This window comes from Lissotriton helveticus, chromosome 3_1 (genome assembly GCF_964261635.1).
Source record: "Lissotriton helveticus chromosome 3_1, aLisHel1.1, whole genome shotgun sequence".
NCBI lineage: Eukaryota > Metazoa > Chordata > Amphibia > Caudata > Salamandridae > Lissotriton > Lissotriton helveticus.
In genome coordinates this window covers 2077430052-2077455633 of record NC_136061.1, presented here as the reverse complement: position 1 = coordinate 2077455633, position 25582 = coordinate 2077430052, and the positions used below count along the sequence as shown (strand labels likewise).

The 25582-nt window shown below is 49.2% G+C and overlaps 1 protein-coding gene across 1 annotated transcript in view; it reads left to right on the top strand.

The window, feature by feature from the left end:
- The window catches only part of FANCI (FA complementation group I), a 765095-nt gene that overhangs the window by 588323 nt on the left and 151190 nt on the right, over positions 1 to 25582 (top strand). Inside the window, exon 31 of the mRNA XM_078683200.1 lies at positions 17539 to 17632. Within this exon, the coding sequence (XP_078539326.1) occupies positions 17539 to 17632 (94 nt within the window). The remainder of the gene's footprint in view (positions 1 to 17538; positions 17633 to 25582) is intronic.

The window sequence follows — 25582 nt, the reverse complement described above, 5'->3', positions numbered from 1 at the left end:
CTCGCAGCTCGTCCACCCCGCTGCCGCTAGGTAGTCCGGGGGTGAGTCATGGGTCCGCATGCGCGGACCAGTCGCCAACAGGGCATCGAAGCTCAGTGGAGTGGAGCAGGACCCAGGAGAGGTGTCGGCCAGAGTCAGATGTTCCCGATCCCCACAGGGGGGGAAGCCGCAGGGGCGACCCGCTAGAGAGATGGGGGAGGTCCCCCTCCAAGAGCAGTAGGAACAGGCCGCCGTGACACGATAGGATAAGTCCGTGTGTCCGATGGGCGAGTGGAGGCAGAAGGCAGCTCGGGTCTCAGTGGTCACAATCAGTGGCCTTCCGGTGTCGTAGGACGGTCCCCGCCCTCAGCGCCAGAAGCGGGAAGCTGTGAGTCCTGCTCCCCGCGGTCGCCCTCGAGGGAGCGGATGTGGGCAATAATGTCCTGCTTGGTCTGCGAGGCAGAGAGGGCGTCCACAGGGGGGGACCGGCGACGTTTACGTACAGTGGACCAGTCGGGGCGCGGAGGAGCCTTCTCTGTGTGGTGAGAGCGGGCCGGGCTGTGATCCGGGGACCCCGGCATTTCAAGCAATTGCGCCGCTTCCTGGTAGGACCGGAGGGCCCTTCGCTTGCCCTCCCACTTAAAGATGAGAGCAAAAGGGTGGCCCCATTGATAAGAAATGTTGAGGGTCCGGAGCTTCTCCGTGATCGGTCGGAAGACCCTCCTCCTGTGGAGCGTGGTGGGGGCCAGGTCCTGAAAGATCTGGATTCTGTGGCCTTCGTACCGCAGGTCCGGGGCATCCCTAGCCGCCTTGAGTATGGCCTCCTTCTCCGTGAAGTAATGAAGTCTGACGACAATGTCTGGGAGGAGGCCAGCTTTGCCCCCCGCTCCAAAGACGCGGTGTGCGCGGTCAAGACGCGGTGGGGGAGCATCCTCTTCGCCCCACACCGCTTGCAGGAGTAGCGCCACATAGGCCATGGTGTTAGTCCCCTCTTCTCCGAGTGGCACACCCCGTATGCGGAGGTTGTTGCGGCGCCCCCTGTTTTCCAAATCCTCCTGCTTGATCTGGAGCTGGATGTGCTGCTCTTCGAGGGTCGCCACTCTCTGCCAGAGCTGCTCGAGGTCGTCGGCGCGGGAGTCGACCGTCTTCTCCAGGCCATCTACCCGGTCGCCGAGGTCGGTGACCTCCTTGCGTAGTTCCTTGACGCATGTGTGGACCTCCGTCCTGAGGGACCCAATTTCGGACTTAAGATCTGCCATGAAGGAGGACATGAAGGCCTGAGTCACCGGAGGGGAGTCGGCCGGCGGTAGAGGCTTCTCCCCCGTTGGCGGGGGACCCCCAGAAGATGGCGACGAACCCGCCTTACCCCACATGGAAGCCACGGATGTACCCCTGGTCGTCGCTGGGGGGGGGTCCGGCTTGGTCCCTCTGCCCCGAGTCATGACCAACTCGGAGTGACCAAGGATAGTGAGAAGCAGGGCAGGCTGTTGCGTGGATCCTCCGGGTCGTGGTGAGGAAAAGATCGAGGGAGGTCGCACCAGCGCCCCGGTGGTCGAGCAGCCCTGGTCCTGCGATCAGGGGTTCAAGGCCGGGGATCAGGAGGCGGCGCGGGACAACTTCCACAAGCCCGAGGTAGGGCAGTCCCGGCCCGTTGGTGGCAGGTGAGGCTCGCCCGGGCAGCAGGGGTCCAGTACGCTGTGGGGTCGCTTGTGCAGTCGAGGTGGCAAGCAACAGCACTCCAAGGCCTGTCCAGGATAGCGGGCAGCTCCTCCGGCGCTCTCAGTCACTGCGCGGCAGCTCCAGGCGCCGCCATAGCTCCAGGCAGCCGGTCAGCCCAAAGCCCCCCCCAGGTGTCGTGGGGCAGAAGTGCAGATGAGGGTCCAGCGCGGGCACCGGAGCTTGACCAGTGGGGCCCGACCCTCTCTAACGCCTCCCAGAGGGTCCCCAAGGGTAGCGGAGTCAAGCAGAGGCACTGATGCAGGGGCCCAAAATGGCGGCTCAGTTCCAGGATATGGAGGCAAGCCGGCCGGGAAGGTAATCAGCGTGACCGGTCTCAGCGCCTCAGCCCAGAGCGCCGGCAGAGCAGCAGTCCGCAGGTCAGGAGGGGGGCGCCAAGGACAGTCCAGCAAGGGTCAGGGGGAGCGAGACGATACCCCACCAGGGGAGCCGGCAGTCGTCCCGCACCCAGAGCGGCCTCACCCCTTCACTGAAGCCGGGTCCCGGAGTAGGACCGGCGGCCGTGCAGTCACTCCGCCTCAGTCCGGGGAGCGCGCCGCCACCCGCAGCTCCACCACCCCGCTCCGCTGGCTATTCAAAGGCGGGACAGGGACCCGCTGTGGCTCACAAAGCAAAGGCCGGTTCCCTCAACCCCAGTGGCAGCGCGGTGCAGGGAGGGCCTTCTCCGCAGCGCCCGGCCCCGCTCTAGCAGGCGGGCACCACCCGACGGGGCCCGCAGTGTCCAGCCAGGTCGCGGGAGGGCAGGGGGGAGTGAGCGTAGGTGTCCAGCAGTGTCCAGCCGGGAGCGCGGGAGGGCAGGCACCCGGGCGGCGGGGGCCGGTAGGGGAGGCAAGATGGCGGACAGTACCTTGAAGGAGCCCGGTCGCGGCTCAAGGGACCAGGGCTCAGCCGTCAGCAGGCAGGCGGCGGGCACAACGGGAACTGCACTCCAGGATTCCTCAGCAACCGATCGTGGTCCCGCAGCAGGGCGTCGCAGCAGCAGTTCTGTCGGCCGTCTCCCCGCGCCAGTCGCGGCCTTGCGCCTCAGCAGAAGCCGGGGTCTCGCGTGATGTCCGCAGCCGGGCTCCAGCAACACCCCCGCCAGGGGGCCGCCTCTAAGTCGGCTGCAGCTTTCCCTCCGGTCTCTGGTCTCCCGACGTGTAGTCGGCAGCTGGGGAATCCGCCTCCGGAGACCGCTCGCTCCTCCAGGTACCTCTGCAGCTCAAGGGGACGCCTGCTATGAAGGCGCGCTCAGGGCGCCAGTCGCCGGGCTCGGCGGCAAAATGGCGGGAGCACCCTGGCCGGTAATCGTTCTGGGCACTGGCTGGCCCCCACTGGGTCTCTCGCACCGGGGCGATTTCCCCGGAGGTCACCCCTTGTCCAGGGAGCAGTTGGCAGGCAGATTTCCCCTGAAAGCCCCCCGGGTTCCGCTTATGATGGCTAGTTGGGGCAGCGGGGCGACGGAGCTCGCCCGAGATGTGTCTGTTCACATCGCCGCCTTGGCCACGCCCCCCCCCCTGTTTTGGAGGAAGCTCAGTGTAATTCCATCGCGGAATTCTTCATCGCCAAAGTCGAGCGTATTAACAACTCTATGAGTTCCTCCAATATAGCACATCAATCCCAATTGGGATGTACGGCTGTGGCCGTACCCTCGCCCCGAGGGCAATAATAACCAACTGGCTTTTGTTCGATAATGACTCGTTCCTTGTCTGCTTGAACAGTGTCAGATCTGGCTCACCGCGTGATCCGGTGCCTGCAAAATTTTTAAAGCTGTTTGATCTTGAGTGCCGGCGCCCTCTTATGAGACTCCTAAACACTTCCTTGTGCGAGTCTCGTGTGCCACAGGACTGGAAACACGCGATGGTGGTTCCACTTCTGAAAAAGGCTGGTGCGGACACATCAAACCTCTCTAATTTCACACCTATCTCCTTGCCTCCTATCTTCTCAAAGATACTGGAGAGGCATGTCAATACGCAGCTCACTCATTTTATTGAAAATCAGGGCTTCTTACATCCTTCTCAGTCCGGTTTTCGGGCTCACCACTCTACCGAGACTGCATTACTAGGGGTAACTGAGAGGCTCCGGCACGGTATCGATCGCGGAGAAACTTCTGTCCTCATCCTTTTGGATTTGAGCGCAGCGTTCGATACCGTGTCTCATTCTATCTTACTCAACTCTCTCCGTTCCCTTGGAATAGCTGGCCCTGCACTTGCTTGGTTTGCCTCCTTTTTAAGTGAGCGCACATTCCAAGTTTTTTCTCAGAAAGCTGCATCTACGATCTGTCCATCAGCGCATGGTGTCCCCCAGGGGTCCATTCTCAGCCCGCTGCTATTTAATATTTACATCAAACCTCTCGCTACCATCGCAGAGGATGCCGGGCTGACCATTTTTTCATACGCCGATGACACGCAAATTGTCTTTTCTCTCTCCAATACCGAAGCTAACAGCGTGTCTGGTTTGAAAACCGGTCTGTCACTTGTGGCTGAGTGGATGCAGAGGCATCTCCTCAAGCTAAACGGGGACAAAACCGAGATTATCATCCTGGGGAAACAGAAGGATCTATGGGGTCCGCAACACTGGCCCAGTACTATGGGTCCCACCCCTCAACCAGTCTCGGTGGTACGTAACCTGGGTTTTCTCATAGACCATAGATTGTCTATGAGGCAACAAGCCACCAAGGTTGCGGCCATCTGTTTCACTACTTTAAGATGGCTCCAAAAAATCCTTTGGATGTTGCCTCATGCCACCAGGAGAACCGTAGTCCAGGCGCTGGTAACATCTCGCTTGGACTATGGTAATGTCCTTTACCTTGGTGCAGATGCTGCAACTGTTAATAAACTACAGGTTGTACAAAACTCATCAGCCCGTCTCCTCTGTAACATCTCGAGGAGATCTTCGGCTGCCCAGGCCCTTCGTGATCTTCACTGGCTCAAGGTCTCGAGCCGTATAAAATTCAAAGCCTTATGCTATCTTTTTAAAATTAAACACGGTTCTGCCCCTTTGTACTTCCAGAGCTTAGTTCAACCCTATAGGCCCTGTCGTACTTTGAGATCATCGACCAATTGCGACTATGTCATTCCCAGATTTAAACTGGTGAAGATGGGGGGAAGATCTTTCTCTCATCTTGGCCCCAAATATTGGAACGCCCTGCCTGTTGCCCTGAAGGCCGAGACTAATATGCTCTGCTTCCGGAAAAAACTGAAGACTTTACTCTTTTAAATCATCCCCTGTAGCTTTTTAATACTCAGCTGTGTTGTTGTTAGTCTTCTTCTTCAGTCTATCCCTTGCGCCGGGAAACCCATTGCGGGTAGCTGTTGCGCACTATAAGTTTTAAATAAATAAAATAAATCTCTGACCAATACCCTGTGACTTCCGTGCATTCCCATAGGAGGTGTGTCAGCGTGCCCTCTGCTCTGCATCCCCACCAACAAGACGGGCTCCTGGACGGATTGCCTTTGTGTAGCCTAGCCGGGGTGAGATACCAATACGTGGCGATCTTCACAGCCGTTTCCCTACCCGCTGTATTTCTAGCCTTGTGGTTGGCCCTGTAATATATGGATTGCCAGTCTCGGAGCGTCAGTGTCCTCCCTAGTTCTCTTTCCCAGCGTCTATGTCCAGCCGTGTGTTGTGCCCCGGGGGGAGGATGAAGCATCTGGTAAAGATCGGTAATCATGCCACGATCCAACTCTTTTGTGACCAGCCACTTCTCGAATTTCGTCATGCGCCTACCTACCATGGGCTCAGTCTCAGATTGTGTGAGCCAATGTCTGATTTGAAAGTATTGGAATAGCTGTGGTGATTTGACATCGTAGGTTTGGGACACTGTGGGAAGCGGCATGAAGCCCTCTAAGTCAAAAAGATGCCCCGCCGATCTGCAGCTGGTACCCCTCCACTGAGGAAACGACAGGGCTTCAGTTCCAGGAAGGAAATCAGGGTTGTCCCATAAAGGGTTTAGCGGCGATGGGAAGGATATGAGCTCCCTTCTAGTGGCCACCGAGTCCTAAACCTCCAGTATGGTCCGTGTGATAGGAGAGTTCTGAAGAGATCGTGGCCTATGTGTGCGTCGTAGGAAAGGTATTTTCCACAGAGAGGTCCGTACCATTGCCCTATCTTGGAAGAGCCACCTCTTCTCTGATTCGGGCCTGTACCACTCCACCAGAAACCTCAGCTGCGCCACCTGAAAATATTGTTGTAGATTAGGGATACCCAGGCCCCCCTCATCCATCCACCGGTAAGCTAGTTGTTTATTCAATCTCGGTCTCTTCCCTCCCCAGATAAATTGCTGTAGTGCTGCCTGCAGCGTTTGGACAGTCCCGGCCGGTGGGGACACGGGAATGGTCTGGAAGATATATAATATCTTGGGGAGCGTCGACATTTTTACAGCTGCAATTCTCCCCAGCACCGACAGCGGAAGCTTCTTCCAGCGACTCAGCTCATTATTGATTTGCGATGTCACTCTGGTGTAATTCACAGTTACCGTCTGTTCCGTCGACGATGTGAGAGTATTGCCCAGGTAGGGGATCTGATTTTGAGTTTGCAGTCCTCCTCCGTACACGGGTGTTGCCTGGTAGAGGTGTGCATTTTTACCCAGTGGCAGTAGCAGTGATTTCCCTTTGTTGACTTTAAAGCCAGATACTCTACCGAAATTGTCAATTTCCTCTAGGAAGGCCGGGACCGAATGCTTGGGGATATCTAGTGCCGCTAGGATGTCGTCCGCTTATAGGCCGATTTGGTGAGGCTCCCCGCCAAAAGTTATGCCTTGTATGTTGGGGTTGTCACGTACCCTCTGTGCCAATGGCTCAATATAGAGCGCGAATAAGAGGGGGCATCCCTGCCTAGTGCCGCGTTGTATTTCGAAGGGACTGGAGCATTGACCGTTGAGACGGATCTGGGCCTGTGGGCGGTGGTAACAGCTCGCAATCCATGCCTGAAAACGCTCAACCACCCCAAAGTGTTGCAAAACTTTCCCTAAACAATTCCAATCGACACAATCGAACGCTTTCTCAGCGTCAATAGTTGAGAGTACTGAGTCTGACGGTTGGAAATGGGCTTTGTCGATTAGGTGGAGGACGCGTTTGGTGTTATCGCTACATTGTCTTCCGGGGATAAAGCCTGATTGGTCTAGTTCTATAATCCCTGGGAGGCAAGGGCTGACCTCGAAGCCAACACTCCAGTGAAGAGTTTCAGGTCAAGATTAAGCAGGGAAATCGTCCGGTAAGCAGAGCATTGAGTGGTATCTTTGCCCGGCTTAGGCAGCACTATTACGTCTGCCTCTAGCATGTCCGGTGGGATGGAGCCGGGGCCCTGGAATGAGTTGAAAAGTTTAGTAAGAATCGGGGCTAGTAGCGGGCAGAAAGTCTTGTAGAATCCGGTGGAAAACCCGTCCGGCCCCGGTGCCTTTAGATTGCACTGATAACCTCCTCAATTCGTATGGGTTTGTCTAGGGAGCTGCTGATGGCCGCAGTCAACGCCGTGGTAGCCGCACCGCGTAAGTAGGTGTCTGCACCGTTTTCCGGCAAGGGGTCAGCCATGTATAGTGTCGCGTAGTAGTCCCTAAACGCCCCTGCAATTTGGGCATCATCATGGAGTTCCGTCCCATCTCCATTGCATAAGGTCGTAATTTTCAAGCGTTGGACTTTGGCCCTCAACGCACTCATGAGGAGGCGTCCTGTCTTGTTCCCCCCCACATAGTATGTGTGTCGTAACCTGAGAGCGGCATATTCTGCCCGATCTATGTCGAGGCTCGCTAGTTGAGCCCTGGCAGCCTTCAATTGATTCCAGATTCGCGGGGCGCCTGTACGGCTCTACTACCTTGGCTGTCAGGGATTCACGTTTGGCCTTACGGTCTTTGGTTTCCACTGCCGTAATAGCGATTAGTTCTCCCCTCACTACTGCCTTCAACGCCCCCCACACCGCCGTCATAGGTGTATCTGGGCGGTCGTTGACCTCAGGTAGTCCGCAGTGCTTTTGCGGAGTTGCTGGACTGTCGCCGCGCGCTGCAGGAAAGCTTCCCTTAGCCTCCATCGACCCTGCGGCTTCCTAATGTTGGGGACTCTAAGTGTGATTTCCACGGCATCGTGGTCAGAGATGGCTGCCGGGCAAATATCAACGTCAGTCACCTGGGGTTCCAGCTCATTGGAACCCATGAAGTGGTCGGGTCTGGCATATGTGTGGCGTACGTGGGAGTAAAAGGTGTAGTGAGATGTCTCAGGATGTTTAGTTCACCACATGTCCTCCAGCCCTCTTTGTGTCAGCCACTCCCTCCCCGCCGTGGACATCGCGCCCGTGTTGCCATAGCGTTGGCCTGATCTGTCTTTTTCTTTGTCCATTACCAAATTAAGGTCCCCCCCAGAAGTAAGAGGGGATCAGGAGAACTCAGGGCCTCCGACAAAGCATTTTTAAGAAAGGACTCCTGGCCAGAGTTGGGGGCATAGAGGGAGCCCACTGTCATTGTCAGGCTGCCTAAGGTAATACTGTGTGCTAGTAGCTTCCCTTTAATCTCCCCCACATTGTCCCCGACCCTTCCAATGCTTAGCAACTAGGATCGCTACCCCCGCTTTTTTGTCAGGTGTGGAAGAGAAAAACTGTAGGAGGAACACTCGGGATCTCATCCTATGGCAGTCGTTGGAGAGCAAGTGTGTTTCCTGAAGTAAGCAGAGTGCGCCATCTGAATTCTCTAGGTATGACAAGACAGTGCGACGTTTGATAGGGTTATTGAGTCCCTTCACATTCAGGGTAATGATTTTCAGAGGTGTATCAGCCATCTGGGTATCGGGAGTCGGCTACCGCATGACCCACCCTACGCTTGCGCTTTGTGCCTTGCGCATGGGCCTCAGCCCCGGTTGGCACACTTGTTCCCTCCCATCCCCCCTCGGTTCCCCAACTCACTCCCCAACCCCCTATTCCCACCCAACCAACAGCCCTTCTCCCCCCCCCACCCCAACACCCCATCCCTCTCCCCCCACACCCTAACCTCAATGCAGAAACCCCAAAGTTGTATCATTGTCCCAGGCCAGGTAACTCCAAGACAGGCCTGTGGTAATGTCACTAGAGGGAACGTGTGGAAATGGCGACCTCTTACGGCCCCCCGCCCAGCCCCCCAACCCGCAGTGATGTAGTGCAATATGGACCCCAAGCCTATCTAGGTCAGTCAGCTACAAGTGTGTCTCTGGACACCTCCTGAATGGCCAAAGCTTGTTCCTGTGCCACAGTGGCAGGATCGGGTTTCATGGAGGCTCCAGGGGAGCATCGGCGGCCCATCTTTTGCCATTCGCCCTGGGGCGAGCGCCGCGATTGTTCTTGTGACAGTCGTTGCGAGGCAGGTGACTCAGAAGCATCCTCGTGAAGTTCGATACCTAGGAGAGAGCAAGTGTCCTGCAGGTATACCATCTGGCGTAAGGACCCGTTCCATTTAAAGATCAGTCTAAAGGGGTGGCCCCAGGAGTAGGGAACTCCCTTCTCGCGTAGAAACGATGTGACGACTTTAAACGCCTTCTGTTTTTGTAAGGTGATGGCCGATAGATCCTCGTAAAGTGTCACTGGCTTTCCCTGGTGCATTATGGGCTGTTTCTGTAATGCCTCTCGGAGGAATCTCTCCTTTAGAGGGAAGTCGGGCAAGAAGGCTGTATGTCAGGAGGGGTGGGCAGTGCGCGGCGCGGCAAGCCGACTCTGTGTGCTCTGTCTATACGAATGACAAAGACGCTGCCTCTCCTAGAATTCCCAGGAACATGTCTTGTAAGAAGCCCGTGACGTCCGTTCCCTCTGCCTTGGATGGCACACCGCGAACCCTGATGTTGTTTTGTCTGGACCTGTTTTCAAGGTCTCTGCGTGAGCCTGTAGATCCACCTGTTAGTCTCGTAGTCGAATGAGTTCCTGCTGGAGCTGCCCCACTTCTTCGCCTTTGGGCTGTTCCATCTCCTCTATGGCTGCCACTTTTTCGCCCAGGCCGTCGACTTCTCGGTGAAGCTCATGTTGTTTACCTGCTATTTCCTGCTTTAGCGTTTGAAAGTCTTCTCGCAGGGAATTAAATAGGGATTTGAGAAAGGACTTGGTTATGGGTACCTCCCCATACCCCTGGTCCGCGGCCGGCTTGGGGGGCGGGGAGGGTGGAGGTTTGTCGCCCCTGGGTGGGCCCTTGGTGAGCATGTCGGTAAGGGTGCGTCCACCCCTCCTCCTAGAGGCGGCTATCTTCGCCTCCGGGCACGCCGTTGTCCCCTCAAGGTGCTCGGGGTGTTGGTGATGCTTGTTGCCTGTGTATGTAGGGGGAGAGGCGGCCCAGGTTGGAGTTCAAGGTGCTGCTGGCGATGGTGTTATAGGGGGGGGTTGGGGCCCAATCGCCAGAAGTGTAGCGCAGGGGGGTCTCCAGCTCTTCAGGGCCCGCACCTCCAACCTCGTCCTTCCGCAGGGAGTCTTCTCTGTGTCACCACTTGTGGGCCGGCGCGGTACAGAGGCGGGAGGGATAGCCCCAATATGGGAGAAGTCTCTGAGGCTAGTATGGCGCGCTCCTGAGGGGGGCGGCAGCCTCGGGCCGACGGAGCCGTTCGGGGGTGAGTCCCCCAAGTCTCTTATGGTGTTGTCTCCTTTCCAGAAAGCAATGCAGGGATTCCTCTATGGTGGCGGTGTCCCCCCTTGTAGACCGTTCCCGCTGTTGCCCCCTACTGTTCTGGGTTGTCCGGTGGGGTCCTCGCTTCAGTCCGCTGGGTGTGGGTGATTAGCTCTCCCGGCCTCTCTCTCCCCACTGCTGCGAGTTGGGCCTGTTTCACCAACTCCGCGGCCGCCGCAGCGATTGTGTACCCCACAGGCCTTAGTGCTGGCAGCCGTGCGCCGCGATGTCCGTTATGGGGGAGCCGGTCCCCCTCCGCCTGCTGCTGGTTAATGCCTGGTGCTCTGTTGTCCCATGCGTCCTGGCAGTTGTCAGGGTGATGGGGGGGCAAAAGTAGCGGGCCGGATCTCCTCGTGGCCCGTCGCTGAGGCTGCTAAGCCGCGACCTAGATTTTGGCGGCGGCCGGCCTCGTAGTCAGGACACAGCGCCTCCCCTTGCTTGCCACCTCCTCGTCTCCGCCGGGAAAGGAATGCTCCTCACCTCCGTGTTACTGCAGACGCTGCTAATGCCGGCGCTGGACTTCGTTGCTGGGCCCTCGGATCGGCCCCCAGCCCGCCCCTGGGCGGGATGCCCGGGAGCCCTCGATTATCGCTGCGCCCGCAGGAGGCCTCGCCGCTGCCTGTTCGCGGCCGCCACCGCAGTGCTCGCCGGTACCCCTCTGCGCTTCTCCTACCGGTGTACTTGTCTCGCTTCCGGCACCACTCCAGAGCGGGAGACGAGCGCTCTCCTTTGAAGCCTCAGGGTCCGGCAGCAACGACGGGCCGGGGCGAACACCTCTCTCGCCCCGGATTCACTCCGCCGCCATTCTGTGGTCGTTAGGCGCGGGCCGCCAATCCGGTCGCGCGGTGTTCCTCCTCGCCCCAGACAGCTTACCGGGCGATCGCCTCAGTTCCAAGCGACTTATGGCTCAGAACCTCGCCAGGCTGGGGTGAAACAGCTATGTTAGGGCCGGTAAAGGGGACCTGGAGCAGGGAGCCTCAGGATTTTGCCTCCGCTCAGGTCGCCATCTTGGCCACGCCCCCAAACCAAGTTATTTTAGAATAAGTTTACATAGTTTTAACGAAATCAGTGATATTTCCATACATTTAGTGGATATATTTTTTCAGTTAGGAAGAATTTAAGAGACAAATATTAGCATCCACTGAATGCTTGAACGTCCGGGGTGGAGTTCGCTTGATAGACTATTTCAATAAATTGCCAGACAGTTGTGCCAGATGTAAGAAAAGCACACAATTGCCCAAGAAATAGAAAATATTTATAATTAGAACAGGACAGTATAGGACTTTGAAATAAAATGAACCATTGTGATCAGACATGGGCACAATATCCAAAAGAAGGGTGCCCTTTGTTTGCTACACAATGTGTGTTCAGGTGTTGAAAGACCTGCTGCGGATATTCAGATGTTATTTGTGTTGTGTGGCCAAGTGGGATTCCCAGGGTTGGAGAAGTTGGAGAGTTTTTGGGTAAGTGGCTACATTTTGTTTTAATATATTATAAAGAACAGGGGTCCTTAGAGCAACAAAACAATGGAGAGAAAATAAATATAGACCAAATGGAAATATATTATTAGGGGAAATGTCCAGCCGGACGATTTATTTCCCTGATACAAAAGTAATTCTAAAAACAATAGAACACTGAGTGTGATAGAAGCGGGACACCGTCCGGTGTCCGACTAACACACTGAAAAGACAAACAACATACAAAATAACAGGCAATAGCAGGACATCTGATTAGAATAAAACATAAACCAGACTACCTAAAGTATACACATATGCAAGAAAAAAGTATAAACAATTTATGCATTTAGTGTAATGTGTCGACGACGTTTCGAACCATACTTAATAAAGGTTCATCCTCAGGACAGAGGGTAATTGCCTTAAAGTTACACATTTGCAAATATATCACTGGTAGGGATACCATGAAAACAGAAGGGAGACATAAAAAGATAAAGACATGTCATTAGAACATTGCCAAAACTGCGTGCATAGATTGCATGACTCATACCATGCCAAGGTGCAGCCGGCAACGGGGTGTAGTCCATGCTAAGTACAGGCAGTGGAGAACAACAAGAGGAGCAAAACTAGTGGCGCCGAGTATCTATAGTCCATGGGAGTGACTATGGCAAGTGCATGCCAAAGTGCAAATGAATAGACACGTGTGAAGTGAAGCGGCAGCGAACTAACGTGCCAACAATACAGTGAACTGTGACATTGTGTGTCATTTGTGAGCAAGAGGAGTGGCTTACCAAATGTGTGGCACTCAGGTAAGGAAAATTCCTTGTACTTATTAATTTAATTTGCTTAAGAGCAAAAAACATAATGGATCTAATGGGAAGAGAAAGAGATTCAATGAAGTGGCGCAAATTAATTCCCAAAATGAAGGTCTAGAAGGAGAAAATCCTACCGTTTAGGAGTGCCCTCGGTAACGGGGTCTGTGGAGGGAGGGGACGGAAATGTAATTGATTATACAATTAAGAGGTAGCATAGATAAAACGTGTTGCGGGGGGTTGCTTACCCGAAACACGATGGTCGCGGTACCCTGGTCTGGGGAAAAAATGAAATGAGACGGGCGGCGTAAATGCCAGTGGTTTCATTAACCTAATACATGAAAGGTATGCAGGATATCAGGGACGGATCTCACCTGGTATTACAGCTTGCAAGGCCTCGATCGGGATCCTTGCTGGCACCGGGAATCTGCGCGGCGCCCCCATGCAAACCGGGACGCGATGTAGTGAGCCGGGGAGTCACGTGGGGGGTAGGGAACCAATCGAATTGTGTGAAAGGGTGGCGGCCATTTTGGAATGGGAAAGAAAACCCACGGCGCGGTGTAGTGAGCCCGGCAGTCACGTGGGGTAAAAGACCCAGCTAGAGTGCGTCAAACGGATGTCGGCCATTTTAAAGTGGCAACAAGACCCATAGAAAGGTAGTGATATCGAAGTGAGTGATATTAAAATTACTATGAGTGAGGGACGGGTAATTACATGCCAGTGGATCGCGCTCACTCTGGACATACCATCCTTTCATAATAAATGAATTTTTAGCACATTTCTTACATTTTTCCATTTTGAACAAGTGCACCAAGATGAGAAAAAATGTTTAACAATTTTTAACAATTTTTAACAGTTGTATTTCAGGCTTCAGTTAAAATCAGTGCAAAGAAGGAACCTGTTTGTAATTGTCAAGTCAAGTTCTTAAATCAGAGAGGTCCAATCCTCAGTCCGATTGAGCCCAGTGTGAAGACTTTTAGTCTTCAAAATCCATCTCAGTTCCTCTTTGTTCAGGAGTTGTTGCAGGTTACCGCCGCGGCTGGGGGGTTTTACCAGGCAAATGATAGTCCATTTGAAATCCATTTCTGTGTGGGTCTGTTCCATGAAATGCTGTACGAGGGGAGCATTCGCAGTTCTACAGCGTATCCTGCTCCGATGTTGGCACATCCTTGTTCGTGCCTTTTGTGTAGTTTGTCCGATATAGATCATAGAGCAAGGGCAAAAAATAGCATAGATCGCATTTGAGCTATTACAGTTTGAGAATTCTCTACGCTCGTATTTCATATCTCTGTAAATAAACTCTTTGCCTTCTATAGTGTTCTCACACATTGAACAGTTACCACATCTGACATGTCCAGTGAGTTTTGGCAGACCCCATAGTGTATCAATTGTGGTCATTTCTGCAGGGGCGGGTAGTGCTGCCCGCACCAAATGATCTTTTAAGTTCTTGGCCTTCTTAAAGGCAAACATGGGTTTTTCTAATTGCAATTGGTCAGCATTCAGCACAGGCCAGTGTTACTATTTTATTAAGGATTTCGTGCCAGCTACTCAATGTTACATACGTGACAGTACCCATATGATAGAGGAACATCCATTTGACCCCACGTCCAATGTGCTTTGCACTTTGGACGTCGAGTCATTATATACAAACATTCCGCAAAATGACTCAATGTTAGTCATTGAAAAAGTTCTCAACACCCGCCCCAGACCACATTTCATACCTACACTTTTTATTCTCCAGCTTTTGGAAATCTGCCTCTCAAAGAATTATTTTTTGTTTGATGGCCAGTACTATGGCCAGATCAAAGGTACATCCATGGGGGCTGTCTTTGCACCGAACCTGGCGGTGCTGTATATGGATAACCTCGAAAGCGAGCGCATATTGATCCCGTCCAACCCTTTCCATAGTGGCATTGCCCTATGGAAAAGGTATATTGATGATATTTTCATGATTTGGAATGATAGTGAGGATCTACTTCCCCCCTTTCTACACTGGCTTAATTCTAATTGCAGTGGCCTCACCTACACTCTTACTAATAGCCGTACCAACATTCCCTTCCTAGATCTAAACATACAGGAGAAAGAAGGCGTCCTCATCACTAGCCTCTATAGGAAACCTACTGAGCGCAATACCTTGCTGAGCTACCAGAGTAATCATCCCAGAGCGCTCCGTGACTCTTTACCCTTCTCACAATTTCTGAGGCTCAGAAGAAATTGTTATCTAAAAGAAGATTACTTCAAAGAGGCCCATTTACTCAGTGCTAAACTTAGCGCCCGTGGCTACCCCCGCAGATTGATCAAAACTTCATCAAAAAGAGCATGGTTTTGCCCGAGGGAAGTTCTGCTTGAATCTAAACCGAAAAAACCACAGAACCGTTTGGTGTGTGTTACAACCTTCTCTCCGATATCTAATTCACTCACTAAGAGCATTAAAAAACACTGGCCTGTGCTGAATGCTGACCAATTGCAATTAGAAAAACCCATGTTTGCCTTTAAGAAGGCCAAGAACTTAAAAGATCATTTGGTGCGGGCAGCACTACCCGCCCCTGCAGAAATGACCACAATTGATACACTATGGGGTCTGCCAAAACTCACTGGACATGTCAGATGTGGTAACTGTTCAATGTGTGAGAACACTATAGAAGGCAAAGAGTTTATTTACAGAGATATGAAATACGAGCGTAGAGAATTCTCAAACTGTAATAGCTCAAATGCGATCTATGCTATTTTTTGCCCTTGCTCTATGATCTATATCGGACAAACTACACAAAAGGCACGAACAAGGATGTGCCAACATCGGAGCAGGATACGCTGTAGAACTGCGAATGCTCCCCTCGTACAGCATTTCATGGAACAGACTCACACAGAAATGGATTTCAAATGGACTATCATTTGCCTGGTAAAACCACCCAGCCGCGGCGGTAACCTGCAACAACTCCTGAACAAAGAGGAACTGAGATGGATTTTGAAGACTAAAAGTCTTCACACTGGGCTCAATCGGACTGAGGATTGGACCTCTCTGATTTAAGAACTTGACTTGACAATTACAAACAGGTTCCTTCTTTGCACTGATTTTAACTGAAGCCTGAAATACAACTGTTAAAAATTGTTAAACATTTTTTCTCATCTTGGTGCACTTGTTCAAAATGGAAAAATGTAAGAAATGTGCTAAAAATTCATTTATTATGAAAGGATGGTATGTCCAGAGTGAGCGCGATCCACTGGCATGTAATTACCCGTCCCTCACTCATAGTAATTTTAATATCACTCACTTCGATATCACTACCTTTCTATGGGTCTTGTTGCCACTTTAAAATGGCCGACATCCGTTTGACGCACTCTAGCTGGGTCTTTTACCCCACGTGACTGCCGGGCTCACTACACCGCGCCGTGGGTTTTCTTTCCCATTCCAAAATGGCCGCCACCCTTTCACACAATTCGATTGGTTCCCCACTCCCCACGTGACTCCCCGGCTCACTACATCGCGTCCCGGTTTGCTGGGGGCGCCGCGCAGATTCCCGGTGCCAGCAAGGATCCCGATCGAGGCCTTGCAAGCTGTAATACCAGGTGAGATCCGTCCCTGATATCCTGCATACCTTTCATGTATTAGGTTAATGAAACCACTGGCATTTACGCCGCCCGTCTCATTTCATTTTTCCCCCAGACCAGGGTACCGCGACCATCGTGTTTCGGGTAAGCAACCCCCCGCAACACGTTTTATCTATGCTACCTCTTAATTGTATAATCAATTACATTTCCGTCCCCTCCCTCCACAGACCCCGTTACCGAGGGCACTCCTAAACGGTAGGATTTTCTCCTTCTAGACCTTCATTTTGGGAATTAATTTGCGCCACTTCATTGAATCTCTTTCTCTTCCCATTAGATCCATTATGTTTTTTGCTCTTAAGCAAATTAAATTAATAAGTACAAGGAATTTTCCTTACCTGAGTGCCACACATTTGGTAAGCCACTCCTCTTGCTCACAAATGACACACAATGTCACAGTTCACTGTATTGTTGGCACGTTAGTTCGCTGCCGCTTCACTTCACACGTGTCTATTCATTTGCACTTTGGCATGCACTAGCCATAGTCACTCCCATGGACTATAGATACTCGGCGCCACTAGTTTTGCTCCTCTTGTTGTTCTCCACTGCCTGTACTTAGCATGGACTACACCCCGTTGCCGGCTGCACCTTGGCATGGTATGAGTCATGCAATCTATGCACGCAGTTTTGGCAATGTTCTAATGACATGTCTTTATCTTTTTATGTCTCCCTTCTGTTTTCATGGTATCCCTACCAGTGATATATTTGCAAATGTGTAACTTTAAGGCAATTACCCTCTGTCCTGAGGATGAACCTTTATTAAGTATGGTTCGAAACGTCGTCGACACATTACACTAAATGCATAAATTGTTTATACTTTTTTCTTGCATATGTGTATACTTTAGATAGTCTGGTTTATGTTTTATTCTAATCAGATGTCCTGCTATTGCCTGTTATTTTGTATGTTGTTTGTCTTTTCAGTGTGTTAGTCGGACACCGGACGGTGTCCCGCTTCTATCACACTCAGTGTTCTATTGTTTTTAGAATTACTTTTGTATCAGGGAAATAAATCGTCCGGCTGGACATTTCCCCTAATAATATATTTCCATTTGGTCTATATTTATTTTCTCTCCATTGTTTTGTTGCTCTAAGGACCCCTGTTCTTTATAATATAGTACCTACCCATGGTCCTTAGCTTATTGCGCCTTGGGTGCCCTTGTCCCTCCTAAATAGTACATTTTGTTTTAAGGCACTCTCAAGCTTGAAAAGCAAAATTGTGCAAGTCCAAGATCTAGGGGAGCCGGACAAAAGCAGACTAGCAGAATTAGGACCTGATAAGTTAAAATAAGGCTACTCCATGTTTAAGACACTGTTGCTTTTCAGTATTCAGATCTGTAAGTTTAAAGTTACTTTGACATTTGTTCTGCAGATGCTGGTTTTATGTCAAATAGAGAAAGTCTTGGAAGAGGTTGAATGGCTGATCGCTAAACTGAAGGGCCAGTTGGGTTCAGAGAAAGCAACAGGTAAGCCAGCTACTTAGAAATATGATTGCCAATTTTTTTACCTGTTCAAATAAAACTATTTAGTATTTTGTTTTTGAATCTAAGGTGTTAAGAGCCTGCAGTAGCCTGTAATGATGTGTATCGTTTAGTTTATAGTTTACTTTCAGAAACCTTAAGTGAATAAAATAATGTGGGCTAATCTTCCTTTCATGAAAACCAGTTTGTGGTTTGCATACTCTTCAGCAAAAAGAAAATGCACCTTCTTATGGATATTTCATGCTTATCTCTCACAGCAGTATTCACAGATGTCAGAATGGATCCGTAAGGTTTTCAACAAGGCTTCAACTTGGCTTCCTGTTGTGCCCAAGTGGCTAAAGCTTGTTGAGCCACCAAAGTCATTAGTGGGGTTGGTGCAGTAGTTACAACTGCATCACTTGCACATATTATGTAGATTGTTCTGAGCATTAAAGACACTAGTATTGAGAACTCCTAAAGGATGTTTGTTAAATACCTTTATCTTTCATTTTAAAGTTCTCTCTTTTTCAAAGCCGAATTGCATCACTTCACAGCCCTTTGGGTTTAAACTCTGGGGTGCCTGTAAAAGGCCTATAGCTGTTACTGACCCTCATGCAACTTACATGCTGTGTATGGCCTGAACCATGCCTGATAGCCCTGTGCTTTCTGTTCCTTAATCCTTAGAGAGAAACAGGTTAAGCAGTTTTTGGCATTACATTAGGAGATTATCTCCAAGTCTTCTGTTCTCTCCAGAGGCCATATGACCCCTTCCCATCGGTTTTAGTCCCTTGTTGCTGTTATTACTCTGCTCTAAATGGCTTCTTTCTCAACCGCCAACAACAGATAGTCAAGCACCATGTAGGGGTTGGTCTCAGTTCCAGTGCAAGGCTATGTGTCCAGCACCATCAGTTTCCCAGCTCTCTTCAATGCAGATGACAGACCTCATTTTGAAGAAAACCAAAATGAAAGTAGGAGATATGTATTCTGACAAAGGAACCAAGAGTAAGAAGCCCACAGACCGCATAAAAAACACAAGGTATTTTTGTGTTCAAATCTAGAATTTATATGACTTTTTAAACCTTGCCCTGAGCAAGAAAATCCTTCTCCATGGTCACAGCTGGAGAAGAGGATGAGTGTCTTCCCTCTCCCCTGGGCAAGGCTACAGTGCAATTCATTCCTTCATGGCCTTTGCAAAAGTTTAGGAGGGGGGTAGAGGATACAAAGTGGGAGGACTTTTAAAATGCATTCCTTTGGCCCATAGCCAATTTTGTAGGGATGGATCGTTGATTGCAATATTTTCCTCCCAGACCCTTGGGCAAGGCTAGTGAGGACTAAGGAATGTTTCTCCCCAGCCCTTCGGGAAGAGTGGGATAGGCAGAGTTGAATGTGTTAAGCATCCTCCGAGCACGTACGCAGGTTTTTGAGATTTAGCATTTGTACATTTAACAAGGTCTGGATGCCATCAAAAAGCCCCTCACCCCAAACCTCAGTTCTGTCTAGTCCTGGGGGGCTATAGGTAGAATGCCATTTTATAATCACAGCATTCTCCAGATTGCTATAGACAAGCTTATTTATCCTTAATGTAGCAGTGTGTCCCCTTTGTTACCTGCTCCGCAGTATCACTATGAAAGCGAGAGAATGTGGCAGCCATCTTTATATGTCGCTCTACACTGAAAATCCGTTAATTTACAGTGCGATTATTCTGTAAGTAGTATGTGAGAAAGGCCCCCTAATTAACTTAAGCATTGTAAGGTGAAAGAGAACATAGAGAGAGCATCTATTAATAAGACATATAAGTTATTCTTTAATTCCACGTAATTCTTCTAGTGATAATCTTGTATTTAACTCACAGTGTGCTAGAAATCTGTGGATATCTTTGTCATTTGTGCATATACCTATTGCATACCCAAGAAGAGAAAAGAAAAGGAAGATTGCTTTTCCTCAACCAAGCATAGATGTTAGCTCATCTTACTATCATCACATCTTAGGATCACTGATGGATTGATGAGAACCAATCATGTTTATCATTCGTGCCATTTTCTGTACTACCCAATTAAAACACCCAAAACATTTATAGTAAAGTCCCCTTTTTATCCATATTGGTACCTCTCTTACTTATTCTACTTTTTTCCTTGTATCCACCATCCAGTGTCCTGTCTGGAAGAAATATGGGACCATAGGCACATTTAACTTCTTTGTCCGGATTAATGCATGTTTCTCTTTTTCTTCTAGATATTTCAGGCCATAAGCGCATGCCATGATATCTAAGGAAATACTTGTCTTACGGTTTGCATGGAAATATTTGTGCTCCATATATATGTGAAGACTTCTCCTTCCATGGTGTATCAGCATACACCATCAGAATCTCATTTAGGGTAGCTTGTCACTTGTGGTAAATTCCATTGTGTTTTTTGGTTGTGATCTGCAGTCTTTTAGTTAACATCTACATTCACTAATTAGTCTAGTAGATTCCTGTTTCATCTCAATGCACAAACTGTTTGCATTTTTTACTGGGTAGCATCCTCTGTCTGTATGACATGGCAAAAACTCTGACAGGTGGATGTTGAATATGTCCATTCATTGGAGATCATCACAAAACCGCACCATGCCTCCAAAGCAGGATAGCCACCCACATGTGCGTGTCCTTTGAATCATAATGAGCAGGGTGATACAACAAATACCCAGACAACAATTGAATATCGGGTGTTTCTCCAGATTTTTTTAATTGTGAAGATACATGAGGGACTCTTCTTTCAAGATAGTAACATTAGAATACATTCTTTATTCCTAGACCTAAACACATTTCTAACTTATGTCAATCTCCTGGATGTCCATTTCATAATTTTCTCAAATGTATCCATACATCAAATATTGGCTAATAAGCATTAATCTATGCAGAAGGTGAAGGAGACTGGCACTGCAAGCTTGAGTGTCGTGCAGCAACTGGGGCTCCTTCTTTCCCAATAATTGATCTTTCTGAGTGGAAGTGGTTTTCTTTCTGAGAAAGCAGGAGAAAGCCAGTTCTTTAGGTTAAGACTATTGAGACACAAAAGGACCCTCCAAACCCCTAATCAATGAAATCTTAATCAAGAAAGTGGGATCATGTATTGCAAATTAAAGTATGGCTGTAGAAAGCACTACAATGATGACAGAAGACGCAACACCTTTTCAAGGACAAGCCATTCCCCTACAGTAGATACTGTTTTACAGCAACTTGGACACTCGCCTGTGTACAAGGATAGGCACTTACTTTCCAGAACTAGCCACAAATGGTCACTTGTAACTGGAAGAACACATTTTAAACATGAAATTCTAATGTCTTGATGATCAGTTCAGTGTTACGAATTCTCAATGCCTTTCGTCTGTGCATCAAAGACACTGTTGGCAGAGTGTATTTTCAATCCGCGTGCAAGGAGGCTTGAGATCCTTCATTACTTGAAAGAGGTTTAACTCCTTTGACGTAGGAATTGAGTCAGTATTTTTGTAAGCATTTAACACTTACCTCGTTTCAACAATAAACTAGAGGACATGATGAAAATAACCTGTTAAATGTGGAAGATAAGATGACAGGTAGATATCACTAATTTTCCAAAAATGAGGCACTCTTGATCTAGATTTATTGGCAGCACCACAGAACTCCAGGTGCCAACTTTTTCAAGCGGATGCTGGTAACTTGAACCTGGAAGGTAGGGATTCTATTTCCTCCTGTGGGATATTTGCCTACATGTCTACACCCCTGCCTCGTTCCCCGTCTACTCCAGAAAATATAACGGGAAAGTTGTGAGATGTGGCTTGTCCGTGGTCCGGACAGTACTGATTACTGGACATATGGAAGGTCTTCGACAGGCCTTCAAAGAACACCCATATCTGTTAACAAAGGAGGAACGCCGGTTTATGCATCGCAACGGATCCTCCATAAAATTGACAGTTGGGCTGCTTAATAGAGGATAGTTTGGTACATAGATTGCATTTATGGATCCCATTTATTGGTATGGGCCCAGATTTCTTATCTCCTCTGATCCAAAATGAATCCATTTTAATGTGTATTTGAACAAGCTTGTGAACGTGAACTATAGCATCATAGCCATGACTTTCTGTGGTGGACCCTCCATACTTGGTGTGCATGCACCACTTACTTAAGATATAGGTTTACTATATCTAAGGGTCACTGCACTTAAAACCTATAAGTCATAGGGTGCGACTGCATGAGCAGGATACCCCTGCAGCCTACGAGTCCATTCTCCCGGGTTGTCAGTGAAGCAGCCACATATGACATATAGAGTGGCATTAGGCGACAGCGTGATGAACAACTCTAAAACGGCTGAAACAAACCCTATTGTGTTTGGTTTCAAACATGTTGGAATCATACCCCCATACCGGGAAGCGAGCTTTGTGGGGTCCCGGGTGTTCCCGGTACCAACCTTCTAACTCCGGACAGCACAAAGTGGTTGCTGCCGACCAGAGACACATTCCTGACCTCCTCCTGCTGAGCCAAGCACGAGCAGGGGAAGGCAGAACAATAGGCATCCTGTCACAGGAAGGTGTGACCACCTCCCAGACATGATTTAGGGGATTAGGGCTGGGTGGGTGCGCTTGCAAGCGACTGAAAGTCTGCATGAAGGGCACATTTGGTGTCCCTGTGCATAGTCTAGTTCAAACCAGTCCTGAAATCGTTGGCTTCCACTATGGCGCGAAACTGGACAAAGGACATGGGAGTAACCTCCTCTCTGTCCAGACCCTCCACTGAATCTTTCCAACCCTCTCCCATGGGTACTTAAGGGCTTACCTGGCTGTAGGACCTTAGATTCGTCATGGACAGGATTCTAACCTTAAACCACTGCACTTCCACCGTTTGGGCACTCTGGACTTCGTTTGGGCCTGACTCCGTCTCCCTCTCAGTCTACTGCCTCGCCTGTGCACCATACAGGATCTGTGCAGGACCGGTGGCACATCAAAGACAACTGAAGATAATCTCCTTCGAAGTGGAGTCACTCCCCTGTGTCTGAGCTCCTATGGACTCCGAAAGGCTCAGCAACACAAGAGGTGGGTTTCTATGTTCCCCCGAGGCTCGAGCTGGCCTCTCACCAAATTTGGAGTCTGAATATCTTGTGGGGGCTGCAATACCCAAAACCCTGTGCACTGCGTGCTTTTGCAAGTGCACATGCTTTTTGGCAATTTTTAATAAGCGTATTGGGCTCTGAGTAGCCAAAGCCCTGGCACCACTGCCTACAAAGATCTTCAACCACCTCGCACCATGTGCTCCGTGGCCTGTTGTTTTGTGAAGCTTCTAGAGGTCCTCTCGCGAATCCTGTGCCTCCAGCCTGTGGGTCAATTTGAGGGTCAACTTTGCTTATTTTGGGCTCCCCTGATTGCTCCAGGCTTGCCCTGACTCCCCTGTGTGTGGTGAGTCTCTTGGACGTTGCTGGTTCGAACCGTACACTTCCTTGACCTGCATGGGTTGCCATTGCCGAGGCTTGTTGGTGCGCCCGCCGGACACTGACCCCTCAGCACTCGACATCCTTTGTGGTACAGCTTGTATCCGGCTCCTAGTCACAGCAGCTGCATAGTCAAGGTCCCAGTCAACTATCCTGAAGCACCCGACATCGGTGGGCATTTGTCTACCGAGCCCCTGGTCCCCCTTAGTTGATCCAGACTCTGTCCCCTCTGCTTTCAGGTACTCTTCGACAAGGATCCATGTTTAGATTCCAACGGACATTCTGCTCCTTTCCAGCAGCAGCTCTTCTTCTAAATCCTCCATTGGGTTCGACGGCTGTTTCTGACACCACTTCACCACTAAGCACCGGCTTCCCTGGGTTAGGTAACTTGGGTACTTCGGTATCCACTGGTGGGGTGACTCTCTAACCTTCTGTTTCCACTGGGTTTCTTCGTAGTCCCCTGGGAAGGGTCCTTAATCTTTAAAACTCCAACCGTGACTTTCACATAGAGTTGTACGGAGCAGACGGTCATGTTCCCACACTGCACCCGTCCTCTGTGGGGTCCCTATCTACTCACCCTGGGTGGTGTCTTTTAATTCTACGTCCTCTCGACATCGTCCTCACTCGAGTCGTGGTTCTTATACCACTTTCTTAGTATATGTTTTGGTCCCCCCTGGGGTCCACTGTGCATTAGTGCTATTTACTGTCATTTCTTTGCTGAAATATTTTCTGCTTGGTGTCTATCTCTGTGTAGGAGATACTGTAACATACTAGATAGTGTTATATAAATAAATACATATTTTTATGATTACTGTGTGGTTCTATTTTCATTTAATCAAACTATAAGATTGCATTCTAGAAAAACAAACTGCTTTACACTCCGTCAAGACTTAGCCTGAAGGCTGCTCTCCACAGCTATCAATTGGATAGCTTTCTAAGGTTGTCTGAGACCTCCTAAATCACACATGTTACATTCACACGAGTAAGTACCCACGATCGGGGACTCGTTTTCTTATTGCATGATTGGTGGTGGTTACTGGATTACTGAAGATATATTCTATCTTGCGCACCCGTTTGATTGAAGTAGTCACTATATATAGCGTTTCACTATGGTTTATGGTTCGGTTGTGACTTTTGGTTCTAAGGCTATAATTTCATTTACAGGGTCACATACTCTCGCTTCTCTGTCACGTTCACGTAGTCGAGCACTTCTCATTTTTCAAACACACGTTTACTGGGATTGGATTCTAGTTTGGTTTTTGCTGATATTGTTACATGCGTATTACATTTGGTTCTTGTATGTTTTTGTTTGTAGAGTAATTCCCCTGACGACGGGCCATGCCCGAAATGCATTGGGTTGTGTGATGTGATAACACACCCGAACATACGTGTGGAATACAGATTATTGACATGTACCATCTATATTGAAATCCTGATATGGATATGAATAAATCACACATTTGAACATTCTTTCATCTTGAGTACGAATATCCTCACAGTTGAAGTAATGAATCAGACCTTTGGTCCTTTGAAAGTAGTGCGTTGGGTTGTTCTCTCCCTAGGCGGGAGAGCTTCTTCTACTACCTCCTAAATCACCACAAGGGTTGTCTAGACTGGTGCAGGGTGCCCACTTTAATTAGTGGACAGCATATACCAGGCCGGATCTATGATGTTACAACGCGTTATTTTACAACGCAGACCGTTACATCGCAATTTTTACAACGCAGGATCCATTACAACGCATGGCATTACAACGCATGGCATTACATCGCAGATGCTATTACAACGCATGGCATTACATCGTAAGTATAGGTAAGTATACCTTTTTAAAAAAAAAGTAATTATTTTAATTTAATTAAATTATTTTAATTAAAATAGTAGTAATTATTTTTTTTAATTAATTTTAATAAAAAATGTAATTAATTTTATTTAATTAATATAATTAAATTATTTTAATTTAAATATTTTTTTGATTGTAATTAAAATAAATTATTTAAAATAATGTATTTAATTTAATTATTTTAATTAAGAAATGTAATTAATATAATATAATTAATTTTATTTAACTTAAAAACACCCCTGTACCCCAAAACCCAAACCCTGCCCTGAAACCTAAAAACACCCCTGTACCCCAAAACCCAAACCCTTCCCTGAAACCTAAAAACACCCCTGTACCCCAAAACCCAAACCCTGCCCTAAAACCTAAAAACACCCCTGTACCCCAAAACCCAAACCCTGCCCTGAAACCTAAAAACACCCCTGTACCCCAAAACCCAAACCCTGCCCTGAAACCTAAAAACACCCCTGTACCCCAAAACCCAAACCCTGCCCTGAAACCTAAAAACACCCCTGTACCCCAAAACCCAAACCCTGCCCTGAAACCTAAAAACACCCCTGTACCCCAAAACCCAAACCCTGCCCTGAAACCTAAAAACACCCCTGTACCCCAAAACCCAAACACTGCCCTGAAACCTAAAAACACCCCTGTACCCCAAAACCCAAACCCTGCCCTGAAACCTAA